Source organism: Rana temporaria, chromosome 3 (genome assembly GCF_905171775.1).
Source record: "Rana temporaria chromosome 3, aRanTem1.1, whole genome shotgun sequence".
Lineage (NCBI taxonomy): Eukaryota > Metazoa > Chordata > Amphibia > Anura > Ranidae > Rana > Rana temporaria.
In genome coordinates, this window is record NC_053491.1 from 424,048,078 (window position 1) to 424,062,987 (window position 14,910).

Here is a 14,910-nt window from a genome sequence, read left to right on the forward strand (position 1 = left end):
CGTAAGATGAGCTACCTCAACCAACAAAATGCTCTGCTAGAGCAGCAGCTATCGGGTCAGATTGCGGAAATGCACCGCATTCAAAAACGGATTGAGAGCTATATTTAAATTTATTTTTGTATTAAAAAAACTTATTTTTTGGAAATGTTTCATTTCTTTTTGAGATAGAGTTGTAGGTTTTTCAACACATCTAACTTCACATCAAACAAATCAACATCAACACATTTAACTTCATAATAAGCAAAAACATTTTATACTATTATTTTATTTAACATTAACCTAGGACAAACTAAAGCACACGACACAGACACGACGAACACAAAATAAACTGTTGAAAAATGAACATAACAAAAGCAACAATATATATATATATATATACAAAGAGAGAGAGAGGGAGAGCAAGAAAGAGAGAGAATGCAGATGAGCTCTTGCAGTCAGCCCAATGGTTGCAGTATAAATGCCGCAAAACAGGGTTTAACATAAGGTTCATTGTTATAGTTACACTTGCTGTTTAGATCCGGTCTGGTAGTCCGGTCTGGTAGCTTGTAGCGGAGGCTGTTGGTGGATCCGCTGTGCCAGAAAGCTCATGAAGCTTTACTCAGCATGGAGGCAGCAGCAGGAGTATTAAAATATAATATAACTAGACAATGCATTTCCTGAGGAAAATGCGAGTGGGAATGCTGAATAGCTTAATTGGTGAGCCCCTTGCCAAAGACATTCACCATAACCACTACACTATCTTTAGGACACACAGCTTCTTTCTCTATCTGCAAAGTATAGAGTATGCTGACTTCCTGGTCGCCCCTCCCCCCTCAATAGGTTTCCCCTCCCCCCCAGGTCAGTGAGGAGGAATATTGCACTGAGGTCAGGAAAGTTATTTATGGAAAGAAATAACATTACAAACGCTTTTAATTCACAGATCTAATACATGATTTAAGCCTCCAAACAAAGCTTAATAAATCCTCAAACGTACATGCAATTGATACAACGACTACACCGTTTGAAATACACGGCCCTTGTAAACGCATCGATATGAAATTTATGTAGATAAACTTAAAAATGTGGCCATTTCTGCGATTTAGAAAAGAGCGTCTTTGTGAGTTCTGCAGCAACATTTTTTAGATAATTTCACATGAGAGTCTATGAGACATAATTTCTGGCTGTTGCTCCAATAATTAAAACTAAAATACGTATCGCAGAATTGGTCACATTGCCATAAACCAGACAAGCATAGCTACGTTTTGATCTAAAAATTGTGTATGAAAAGTAGATCTTGTGGGCGTGAGACCAATTTGTTTCCCCTTTTTGTAAAGATATTTTTAATTACAAAGATCTCCAATGTTAAGGTCACCTGACAGACTCTAAATCCCCTCCATAGGATTACATTATAACCTATTGCATTTTTGTGAAAAATTCGCAAAACGTAAATTGCGTTTTCACCAAAAAATTGTAAACGATAACGATTTGAAAAGTCATAGCCGGATAGCTAAATATTTTGTGACCGCTTTAAAGTTTTTTCAGTGTCTGTAAGTGAAAGTATGAAGTAGCTGAAACTTTTGGCATGGCATGTGAATTCAAAGGGGAAAAGGATGTTCTCATTGACTTCAATGTTTAAAAAAAGGGTCTAAAAGCTTAAAATTTATAAAAGTGTAAAAAGTAGAAAAAAACTTGAAGAAGTCCCATCATTAGCTGAACGAGACGAACATTTTTACAGTTGAATGGTCTCAATAGTTGAAAGTATGCCGAAGTTACGCAGAACCAAAAAACTTAAGGAATAATAAGATTACTAAATTTACGGATATCAATACTGGAAATGTTTATTAAAGCATTCACACTAATTAAGATTAATACATTTACGGGTATCCATACTAGGAATGCTTATTAAAGCATTCCCACTAAGTATCACACAGGCATGATTTACAAGCAGTAGTGGTAATAGTAATACATAGCATAAAAACACTTGGGGAATACTTTACAGCATCAGTAGTGGTCATAGTAGTCAATAGTGTACCAAAAAATTGGGACACAGGTGTCTTGACTGAGCTGTAATAGTAGTAGTAGACATTGACAATACAGTGTCAAATCACTCGGGCAAGAGGTGCCATGATGAACAGCAGTCTTAATAAGAGTATATAGGGTGTGAAATAACTGCTGACATAGGTGTCTTGACTGGGCAGCAGAAGCAGCAGTAGTAGTATTAACAGTAGTAGTTGATACAGAGTCATATCACATGGGCAGGAGGTGCCATCATGAACAGCAGTAGGAATAGGAGTATATAGAGTGTCAAATAACTGCTGACATAGGTGTATTGACTGGGCAGCAGCAGCAGAAGCAGCAGTAGTATTAACAGTAGTAGTTGATACAGAGTCATATCACATGGGCAGGAGGTGCCATGATGAACAGCAGTAGGAATAGGAGTATATAGAGTGTCAAATAACTGCTGACATAGGTGTCTTGACTGGGCAGCAGCAGCAGAAGCAGCAGTAGTATTAACAGTAGTAGTTGATACAGAGTCATATCACATGGGCAGGAGGTGCCATCATGAACAGCAGTAGGAATAGGAGTATATAGAGTGTCAAATAACTGCTGACATAGGTGTATTGACTGGGCAGCAGCAGCAGAAGCAGCAGTAGTATTAACAGTAGTAGTTGATACAGAGTCATATCACATGGGCAGGAGGTGCCATGATGAACAGCAGTAGGAATAGGAGTATATAGAGTGTCAAATAACTGCTGACATAGGTGTCTTGACTGGGCAGCAGCAGCAGAAGCAGCAGTAGTATTAACAGTAGTAGTTGATACAGAGTCATATCACATGGGCAGGAGGTGCCATCATGAACAGCAGTAGGAATAGGAGTATATAGAGTGTCAAATAACTGCTGACATAGGTGTCTTGACTGGGCAGCAGCAGCAGCAGAAGCAGCAGCAGTAGTATTAACAGTAGTAGTTGATACAGAGTCATATCACATGGGCAGGAGGTGCCATGATGAACAGCAGTAGGAATAGGAGTATATAGAGTGTCAAATAACTGCTGACATAGGTGTCTTGACTGGGCAGCAGCAGCAGCAGAAGCAGCAGCAGTAGTATTAACAGTAGTAGTTGATACAGAGTCATATCACATGGGCAGGAGGTGCCATGATGAACAGCAGTAGGAATAGGAGTATATAGAGTGTCAAATAACTGCTGACATAGGTGTCTTGACTGGGCAGCAGCAGCAGAAGCAGCAGTAGTATTAACAGTAGTAGTTGATACAGAGTCATATCACATGGGCAGGAGGTGCCATCATGAACAGCAGTAGGAATAGGAGTATATAGAGTGTCAAATAACTGCTGACATAGGTGTCTTGACTGGGCAGCAGCAGCAGAAGCAGCAGTAGTATTAACAGTAGTAGTTGATACAGAGTCATATCACATGGGCAGGAGGTGCCATCATGAACAGCAGTAGGAATAGGAGTATATAGAGTGTCAAATAACTGCTGACATAGGTGTATTGACTGGGCAGCAGCAGCAGAAGCAGCAGTAGTATTAACAGTAGTAGTTGATACAGAGTCATATCACATGGGCAGGAGGTGCCATGATGAACAGCAGTAGGAATAGGAGTATATAGAGTGTCAAATAACTGCTGACATAGGTGTCTTGACTGGGCAGCAGCAGCAGCAGAAGCAGCAGTAGTAGTATTAACAGTAGTAGTTGATACAGAGTCATATCACATGGGCAGGAGTTGCCATGATGTACAGCAGTCTTAATAAGAGTATATAGGGTGTGAAATAACTGCTGACATAATTGTCTTGACTGATCCAAAGGAGTCATGGGAGAAAATCATGTGGTCAGATGAGACTATAATATAATTTTTTGATCATAATTTCACTAACCGTGTTCGGAGGAAGAATAATGATGAGTACCATGCCAAGAACGCCATCCCTAATGTGAAGCATGGGGGTGGTAGCATCATGCTTTGGTGGTGTTTTTCTGCACATGGGACAGGGTGACTGCACTGTATTAAGGAGAGGATGACCGGGGCCATGTATTGCAAGATTTTGGGCAACAACCTCCTTCCCTGAGTTAGAGCTTTGAAGATGGGTCGAGGCTGGGTCTTCCAACATGAGAATGACCCAAAGCACACAGCCAGGATAACCAAGGATTGGCTCTGTAAGGAGCATATCAAGGTTCTGGCGTGGCCTAGCCAGTCTCCAGACCTAAACCCAATAGAGAATCTTTGGAGGGAGCTCAAACTCCGTGTTTCTCAGCGATAGCCCAGAAACATGACTGATGTAGAGAAGATCTGTGTGGAGGAGTGGGCCAAAATCCCTCCTCCAGTGTGTGCAAAGCTGGTGTAAAACTACAAGAAATTTTTGACCGCTGTAATTGCAAAGAAAGCCTACTGTACCAAATATTAACATTGATTTTCTCTGATGTTGAAATAGTTATATTCAGCACTGTAAATACATCAGGTCCGGGGCTTCATCAGGGAATGCATGGCAAGGGACCCTTCAGCGCCCTGAACCGACGACGGGTGCCAGAAAGTCACCGCCGATCCAGGACTCATTCATCTTTATGAATGTGAGTCTGTCCACGGACTCTGTGGACAGACGGGTCCTCTTGTCCGTGACCACCCCACCTGCCGCGCTGAATGTCCGCTCAGATAGTACGCTGGAGGGGGGGCAAGACAATAACTCCAGCGCATACTGAGCGAGCTCGCGGCAGGTGTCCAATCTGGCAACCCAGTACTCCATGGGGTCGTCGGTGCTCATACTGTCAGAAGCACCGACGGACGCCATGTAGTCTGCCACCATGTGGGCCAGCCGCTGGTGGTGACTGCTGCTGCTGCTGCTGGTGGTGGTACTGGGTCGCTCGGTTTGGAAGAACATCCTCATCTCTTCCATTAGGTCCCCTGCTCGGCTGCAGCTGGGTGCAGCCACCTGCTGGGTGAGATGAGGGGGGACAACTGGAGGCCGGGGAGTTGCCTGCTCCAACCGTCTGACAATGGCTGCCTGCAGTTCCTCCATCCGGTGCTGCCTCCGGCTGGCTGGGATGAACTGCTCCAGTTTCCCCTTGCACCTGGGATCCAAAAGGGTGGCCATCCAGAAATCATCCCTCGTCTTGATGGTCTTAACCCGGGGGTCCCTCCTGAGGCATCTGAGCATGTGGGCAGCCATGGGGAAGAGCACAGCCCGCTGTGACTCCTCAATGCTGGCCAGGTTAATGAGGTGCGACTCTTCTTCCCTGAGGCGCTGCTGGTCAAACTCAGACATGCCCAACCCCCGGACTATCGGTGCCCCCAACACCGGCTCTCCCTCCTGACCAGGCCCTGACTCCGGGACGACACCAGCAACCACCTCCTCCTCCTCTTCATCATCATCCTCCTCCTCCTCCTCCTCCTCCTGGTCCTGGCCCTGGTCTCGGTGGAGCATTGCTGACTCCTCCTGCTCCACCAAGGCACTCTCCCCAGCCTCGAGCAGGCGATCTAGTGTCCTCTCCAGCATGAACAGTATTGGCAGCACGCTATTGAGGCCAATTTGCTCACTGCTGACCATCTTGGTCGCCTGCTCGAAGGAGGACAACACTTGGCAGACCTGGTTTATCTGCCCCCACTGCGCACAGGCGATGAAAGGGAGTTGTGGTGAAGCCCTCTGAGTGCCTAGTTCCATCAGGTACTCCCTCACCGCCCTTTGCTGCTCCCACAACCTCTTCAGCATGTGGAGGGTGGAGTTCCACCGCGTCACACTGTCCACAATCAGCCTGTGAAGGGGCAGATTGTACTTCCGCTGCAATTTGGACAGGGACGCGGTAGCGGTTGGGGAGCGCCTGAAGTGGCTGGCAATCCTACGCGCCTTTGCCACAATGTCACTCAACCCTGGATAAGTGCGCAGGAACTTCTGCACCACCAGGTTGAGGACATGTGCCAGACAGGGCACGTGCGTCAGACTGCCAGCATGGAGGGCGGCGAGTAGGTTGCTGCCGTTATCGCAGACAACCATACCTGGCTGGAGCCTTCGGGGTGTCAGCCACTTCTGGACCTGAGCTTGAAGTGCTTTCAGCACTTCTTCTGCAGTGTGTCTCCGGTCCCCTAAACTAACAAGCTGGAGCACGGCCTGACAGCGCACGTGCCCCACACTTGAGTAGCTACGGGGGCGCTTGCTGGGAGGCTCAGCAGCTGCGGAGACAGTGGCTTGAGGGAGACCAGCAGTTCTCCCCTGGACACCCCGGGGCGGCACCACAAGATCGGTTGCCGACGATCCCTCACCGACGCCTCGGAGGGAAACCCAATGGGCCGTGAAGCTGATGTAGCGTCCCTGCCCATGCCTGCTGGTCCAGCCATCCATTGTCAGATGAACCCTGTCGCTGACAGCGTGATCCAGCGACAGGGTTACATTCTGAACAATGTGCTGGTGTAGGGCAGGGACACCAGTCCTGGCAAAGAAATGGCGGCTGGGGACACGCCATTGGGGTTGGGCCTGCTCCAACATCTGCCTGAAGGGGTTGCTGTCAACTATGTTGAAGGGCAGCAGATGTTGGGCAATAACCCTTGCCAGGAGCCCATTGAGGGAACGCACACGTCGGTCTCCAGGGGGGAAGGGAGTGGTGCGGTCAAAGGCGTCTGAAATCGACACCTGGCGCCGGACGGCAGTGCGGGACACAGACGTGGAGGGTGCTGTGGAAGTAGAGGTCTGGCTGCCGGTACCAGTACCTCTACTAGAGGGAGCGGGGGGGCATGACCTGCTGGAAACAGATGAAGATGTGGCAGGGGCTGCTGTACCCTGCTCACTTGTGGTGGTGGCGCTGCTACCACCACCACGCTTCATCTCCTCATACAACGCCCAGTGGTTTATCCTGAGGTGCTGGTTCAGGGCTGTGGTACCCACCCGAGCCAAACACTTCCCTCTCTTCACCCTCACTTTACAAATCCGGCAGATGGCCACGGTAGGGTTGTCTGCCACCAGGGTAAAGAAATTCCAGACAGGTGACTTCAGCACCGCCCTCCTGTCAGATGGGGTGACGCTTACTTGCACCTGCTGGGATTCGGTGCGCACAGGTGGAGCTGCCTGCTGCTGCTGCTGCTGCTCCTCCTCCTGACACCTCCTGCTGCCATCACCAGTGGAGACCCTGACGATGGTCTCCCTGGTGGTGACCTGGCGCACCGTTTCACCAGGGTGCCTACCTTCCCCGTCGTCACTGACGTAGTGAGCCGACGCGTCAGATGGCAACCATGATGGGTCACCCTCTTCGCCCCCAGAGATGTCAGACCAAGGGCTGAGATGTGTTGGTCTGAGGGAACCACGTGACATGGAGCCTCTAGCCTGGCTCCGCTGTCCCCTCACCCACGCCTGGGTCTGACTAGGTGCTGCTGTTTCCTGCACCAAAACAGCAGCACCAGTTTGAAGGGATGTCTCTGGGATACTGCCAGCAGGTATCCCATCCTCCTCATCCATCCCTTCAAAAAGGTCCTGACCATCAGGACAGAGCTGGAGGTCTGCCTGATGCATGGCCTCCCCCAAGAGATCCCTATCACTGTCGCTGTCGAACAGTAAGATGCTGGACTCTTGGGGGCTGGGGGGGGGGTAGTACAGGCAACGGTGTAATGGTGGTACTACTGTGAGTCGGGACCGACGACTCAGTGGCACTGCTGTGCCCCATGTAGTCCACCACTACTTGAGCCTGAGATGGCAATATCGGGCGGCTGCCCGATGGGAAGAACTCCCGGATCAGGCGTACTCCCCTTGCACCCGATCCTCTACCACTAGTAGGGGCACGAGAGGTACCCCGTGCTGGCAGCGATCCAGCACTGGGAGTAACTCCCCTACCCCTACTGCCACGGCCACGGATGCCGCTCATAATTGCTGATATGTGTGTGGGGGGGTTAAACTTTATTGGGGGGGAAAATGTGAACAAAATGTGTTTTTGTGTTTTTTTTACAAGACAGGCACGCAGACAAAGACGTACACAGACAGCTACTAAACTATAAGAAAAGTAGTACACCAGACAAGGACTACAAAATTAAAAAAAAAAAAAAAAAAGCACTAAACAAACACTAACTTTTTTTTTTTTTTTTTTTTTAAACACAAAACACAGACACTAAACACACACTAAGCTAAGCTAGATGAAATAAATGTACACTAACAGTGTGTACACTTACTACACAAAATTTAACTAAACTGAACACAAAACTTAGCTTTTATAAAAGCTCTTTAGGGAAAACTAAACAAAATTTGAACTGAGATGCCTATCAAATATCACTGAACAGTGAACCTGCAAGATCTGACAGTAACACAAGATGAACAAAACTTAGCTTTTAGAAAAGCTCTTTTATAAAGCTCAGATCAATATGTGTTCTGAAATCTCTTGCAAATATAACTGAACAGGGAGGATTGCAGGATCAAACAGTAACACAAATGAAAAAAACAGCACAAAACAGCACAAAACGTAGCTTTGAAAAAAGCTCTTGGGTCTATTGCTTTGAAAAAAGCAGTTGATATACTGGAAAAGATCCACTGGAATCACTAAATAGCAATGCTGGTGATGATCTAAATCAATCAAGAACAAAGACACAGGAAACCAGGAACACAGAAACAGCCTCCACACTCTATAGCCAGCTTCTGAATCTGCAATGAAATGGTGCTGGGAGTGAGCTTATATAATGTCCATGCAGGCAGGTTCCTATTGGTTGCTAACCTGTGACGAGTGTGGAAGGAGAACTCTGATTGGCTCTGATGCAAAAGGGCGGAGCAAATAATCGCGCAATATTCCTATTGCCGAATATTCGCATTGCGAATATTCGGCAATATAAAATGATCGCTTCAGCTACTCGGCCCAATGGCTCTAATCATACCAGCAATGCTTTCAGACGTCTATGGAGATCACTAGGATGTGATCTGTTTTAAAAATGAAACTGTAAAAATCGCTCTGATGCGGAAGATCGGGGCGAGGAAAATAATCGCGCGATATTGCGTTTGCCGAATAATCGCATTGCGATCTTTCTGGAAAATTCAATGAACGCTTCAGCTACTCGGCCCAGGGTCTCTAATGATACCAGCAATGCTTTTAGACGTCGATGGAGATATCTAGGATGTGATCTGATTCAAAAAAAAAATTGTAAAAAATCGAATATTCGGAATTGCGAATATTCACCGCGAATTTCGAAATATAGCGCGATTTCTCGAATATGCTATATTCGAGTCGAATATTCGCAATGCGAATATTCGTGAGCAACACTAATATATATGGCATAAACAGAGTATTAACACCATATAGACAGCAATGAGCCCTGTGCATCAGGGGGCTCATTGCAAAGAATACTCAATACACCCAGCCCGCTGCATTTCCAACCTTGACCCGTGGTGACAGCGACACCCACAGTCAAGTGGAAAATGTGCAACGGAGATGAACTGGAACAGAAACCAATAATTTGACATAATTATTCCGAGCTAAACTACAGCTCAGATAACTTAAATTTACAAATAGTGCCTACTTTTCTACTTGCTCTGTTTGCACAATTAATTGTTATCAATAAAATTATATTTTTACCTAAATATTGTCAATTATGCCTCTAATGTCTGACCCTGGGCTGCCTCTGCCCCCTTTTTTTTAATGTTTACTAACCATAACCCTAACAATTACCACTAACCCTAACCCTAGCTAGGCCTAACATTTAACCCTAACCTTTAACTCTAACCCGAACTTTAAACCCTAACCCTAGCCCACAACCCTAGCATTTAACCCTAACCCTAGCTCTTAACCCTAAACTCTAACCCTAATATTTAACCCTAACCCTATCATATGGCTTTGGACACATAAAGGTGCCTGCACTACTTTGATGCTACTTGAGTGCCAATGAGCGTAAAGTTGCATCAAAGGCCGCGTACAGACGAGCAAACATGTACGATGAAACCGGTCCGCTGGACCGTTTTCACCGTACATGTCTGCCCGGGGATTTCTGTATGATGGCTGTACTCACCTTCATACAGAAATCCGCGCGTAAACAATACGCGGGGCGTGGCCGCGCCGTCGCTGCGACGATGACGCAGCGACGTGGGCGGCCCTGCCAGTTCAAGGCTTCCACGCATGCGTCAAAGTCATTCAACGCATGCGAGGGATGGCGGGCGCTCGGACATGTACGGTAGGTCTGTACAGACGACCGAACATGTCCGAGCGGACAGGATTCCAGCGGGCTGTTTCTAAACAAGTTTGGAAATATTTGCCCGCTGGAAAAAGGCCCGGCGGGCAAATGTACGCTGGAATCCTGTCCGCTCGGGCCTACACACACGACCGAACATGTCTGCTGAAAATGGTCCGCGGACCTGTTTCAGCAGACATGTTCGGTCGTCTGTACGGGCAAAAGTCTCATCAAAATAGTGCAGGCACCTTTTTATGTCCAAAGTCACATGTTGGGGCTAGGGTTAGGGTTAAATGTTAGGGTTAAGGGTAGAGCTGCACGTCAAGAATCGTTATTGCGATTTTTCCCCGTTTCGATCTTGACAAAGTATTTCCCAATCTTTTGTATGCAGAGAATTCTCTCTGCTGTCAAAAGTCCCAGTCTGCCAAATTTTACAAATTCAGTGAAATGTTAAGTCTAAACATTGTATCAATTTGTCTTTTCCATCAAAAGAATAGACTTCTGTATGTAAATTAGGAAAATGTAACCACTAATGCCGCGTACACACCATCACTTTATTTGATGAAAAAAAACAACGTTTTTAAAAACGTCACTTTAAATGACCGTGTGTGGGGGAAAACGTTGTTTTATGTCTTGTGAAAAACGACAAAAAAAATTGAAGCATGCTTCAATTTTATGTGTCGTTTTTCAAAACGTCGTTTTTTACTTCACAGAAATTGACCGTGTGTAGCAAAAAACGTCGTTTAAAACTAAGTTTTTACACCCGCGCATGCCCAGAAGCTAGTTATGAAGCGAGCTTCAATGGAAAAACGTGGTGAACGTAACCTCGCTTTGCTAGAGCATTGTGAAAAAACGATGGTGTGTAGGCAACTTCGTCTTTGAAAATTGAAGTTTCAAAAACGTAATTTTTTACTTCACAGAAAATGTCGTTTTTTTTCATGACATAAAGTGATGGTGTGTATGCGGCATAAGGCCTCGTACACACGATAGGTTAAACAGAGGACAACGGTCTGATGGACCGTTTTCATCGGTCAAAACCGATCGTGTGTGGGCCCCAGAGGTTATTTAACCATCGGTTAAAAAAAGCCAACTTGCTTTAAATTTAACCAATGGATTCCTAACCGATGGGAAAAAAACGATCGTTAGTAGGCACAACCATCGGTTAAAAATGCACGTATGCTCAGAATCAAGTCGACGCATGCTTGGAAGCATTAAACTTCGTTTTTTTCAGCACGTTGTTGTGTTTTAAGTCACCGCGTTCTGACACGATCGTTTTTTTAATCGATGGTGTGTAGGCGCGACAGACCATCAGTCAGCTTCATCGGTTAACCGAAGAAAACGCTCCATCGGTCCGTTCTCATCGGATGGACTGATCGTGTGTACGCGGCATTAGAACCTCCAAACATTATATATATATATATATTAGTGCTGTCAAGCGATTAAATCGCATTAATGTCATAGTTAACTCGCGCGATTAAGGAGGTTCACCCTTTAAAACATTTTTTTTTTGTTTTCTTATTTTTTTTTATAATATTAAATTGTGTTTTTTTATTTTTTTACATTTTGATCACTTTTATTGCTGTCACAAGGAATGTAAACATCCCTTGTGACAGCAATAGGTGGTGACAGGTACTCTTTATGGAGGGATCGGGGTCTAAAAGACCCCCGAGCCCTCCTTTGCACTTCAAAGTATTCAGATCGCCGAAAACGGCGATTCTGAATACTGTGTACTTTTTTAAATCCGGCGCCATTGGCAGCCGAGAAACCCGGAAGTGACGTCATGACGCCGCTTCCGTGGTTTCAATGCGGAGACTGAATCAAAGCCGTTTACGGCTTAGTGTCAGTCTCCGCCTGAACACAGAACGCGGCGGGTGGAGGATCGGGTCTCCCGGTGGGACGGGAGGCCCGGTCAGAGCGGCGAAAGGCGGCGGGAGGGGGGGGTTGTCCCCTCCCGCTCCTCCGGCATAACAACCGAGCGGCTTTTAGCCGCATCGGTTGTTATGTTTGGATAGCCGATCGCCCGCTCTAAACAACGGTACCGGGATGATGCCTGCGGCTGCAGACATCATCCCGGTATAACCCCCGAACGCCGAGGACGCATATAAAAAATGTTTTAAAGGGTGAACCTCATTAATCGCGCGATAAAAAAATTTACGGCGTTAAAATGGGTTTGTGTTAACGCCGTTAATAACGCGTTTAACTGACAGCACTAATATATATATATATATATATATATATATATATATATATATATATATGTATTTTTTGTAGAGACCCTAGAGAATAAAATGGTGGTTGTTGCAATATTTTATGTCACACTGTATTTGCGCAGCGGTCTTTCAAATGCAATTTTTGGGGGAAAAAACTTACTTTAATGAATAATAAAAAACAACTAACCAGTAAAGTTAGCCCATTTTTTTTTATATAATGTGAAAGATTTTACGCCGCGAGAATCGTAATCTTTATTCTAAGCAAAACAATCATTATTCTAATTTTGGCCAGAATCGTGCAACACTAGTTAAGGGCTAGGGTTAGGGTTAGATATTAGAGTTTTGGTTAGTGGTAATCATTAGGGTAACAGTAATTGTTAGAGTTGGCGATAATTGCTAGGGTTAGCTTTCTAACCCTAACAATTAACTCTAACCCTAACTCTGTCTGAGTGCCGCTGTACAGGGGATTGCAAGAGGCTGATAGCAAAGTCATAGGTATTGGTTAAAAAACATACAAGACTGATAAAGGTTCCTATACCTTGACCAAAGCTGAGAACCAGTTTAATTTCATATCATACAACATCAGAACGTAGGTAGACTTACCCACACTATATGTATTTTTCTTTAAAGAGGAAGTAAACTTCCTCTGCTGACATTTTTCTATAGGTAAGCCCAGGGCTCAAAATTTCAAGTCCTGAGCTACTAGCCAGGCCTCAAGGTTTACTCGCCACCAATTGCCCCGCCCAACCCCTACCATGTCCCGCCCCCCAATCCCGCCCCTAGACACACCCTCCTAAATTATCTCATGAAATTACACTTAAATGTTTTATGCAGAATGAAGTTATAAAAATACATATTAACAACAACTTTATCCGTGCCCAAAAATGCAGCCTGCCCATGTCTACCAGTGCAGCCATGTGTCCCCAGTGCAGCCATGTGTCCCCAGTGCAGCCATGTGTCCCCAGTGCAGCCATGTGTCCCCAGTGCAGCCTACCTGTGCTGGGTAAGAGAGAGGAGAGCCACCGCCGCGTTGTTCAAAGCACGTGGAACGGGCCGCGGCAGGGAACACAGCTATTTAATTGAAAGCTGTTATATTCCCTGCGCTTTGAACAATGCGGCGGCGGTGACTCTCTCTCTTCCCCTAAGATCACTCCCACACTCGCCAGCCATCAAAATCCACTCGCAAAATGCGAGCAGGCGAGTGGAAATTTTGAGGGCTGGGTAAGCCTATAAGACAGCTTACCTATAGGTAAACATCTCCTAAACATGAATCGTTTAGGAGATATTTACATTACATGCAGCCAATGACATCACTGGCGCATGCGCTCTAAAGGTATGGCCACGTTCCTTCTGAGACCTGTGCCGTGAATGGCAACTCCTGTGCGCATGCACGGAAGTGACGTCATCGCGGCTCCGGCCAATCACAGAGCTTGAGCCTGCGAAACCCAGAAGCAAGACGGGTGAAAATGGAAGCGACTGCAGCACTGACATCGCGGCACTGGAACAGCTTAATTTTAAGGTAAGTTTCACATAATGTGCTAGTATGCGATGCATACTAGCACATTATGACTTTACCTTGCAGGAAGAAAAAAAAAACTTCCAGCAGGACACAACCGCTTTAATATGTTTATTCTGTTTGTGTGTTTTTAATATAATGTAATATAATATTTCTCCTTCCCAATCTGACTAAATTTTCCCAGATATGAATGAAGATTTCAAAAAACATTTAGGAATGTACCTGTTGGAGGTGGTACGGAGAGCCCAGGGCTGCACTTCTGTTATGACATGTCAGAAGATGGCTGCAAAGTTGAAGGTTGGTGTTAACTGGATTTCCATTCTTATCAATAAGCTGGATGCACTTGATGTGCCCTTTATACTGAGAAAACGGCTTATTTTGTCCAGCTATATGCCAGGCTACCTGCTTGCCATTCAGCACTGAGGGTTGCATTGAAAGGAGCTTTGTCACTATTAATGAATGTGTCACAATATTGGTTGTAAACCCTCACATATACCCAGTGCAATGAAATGGCCTCAGGTGATACAGAGATTAAAGGGGTTGTAAACTCTTACAGACCACTTTAATCTACATGTAAGCCTAGATTAAGGCTTAGCTGTAGGTGCAACAAATATCTCCTAAACCTACACGGTTTAGGAGATATTTGCAAAAGAAAGACACTGATGTCTATGGCGCACTGAGCGTGCCGTTACTAGCGGCGATCATGCCATTAGTGGCGGTACCCGGCCAGTCACAGCGCCGGAGCCGCTATATGCAGAAGTGAATCTTGCAGCGATGGCGCCAACGGAGGAGGCGAGCGAGCACTGCTGCGGGGGCTTCGATCTCAGGTAAGTACTTGCTCATTATGCCTTTGCCTTGCAGGGTGTTTAAAGAGGAAGTAAACCCTCTTTTTTTAACAAATCCTCCTACATAAGTTGTACCTGTGTATCTACAGTCATCTTTTCTAGGGTTGGACAGATACTGATACTAGTATCAGTATCAGTGCTGATACCAAGCTTTTGCACGAGTACTTGCCCATACATCCCCATACATCCCAGCTCCATCCACTCCCAATCCCATCCCAGCTCCATCCACC

At 45.8% G+C, this 14,910-nt stretch overlaps 1 protein-coding gene across 2 annotated transcripts in view; it reads left to right on the plus strand.

The window, feature by feature from the left end:
* Positions 1-14,910, plus strand: part of LOC120933167 (RING finger protein 112-like) — a 105,252-nt gene that overhangs the window by 60,559 nt on the left and 29,783 nt on the right. For both annotated transcript variants that reach the window (XM_040346214.1, XM_040346213.1), the window contains one exon: positions 14,020-14,132. In XM_040346214.1, coding sequence (XP_040202148.1) covers positions 14,020-14,132 — 113 coding nt within the window. The remainder of the gene's footprint in view (positions 1-14,019; positions 14,133-14,910) is intronic.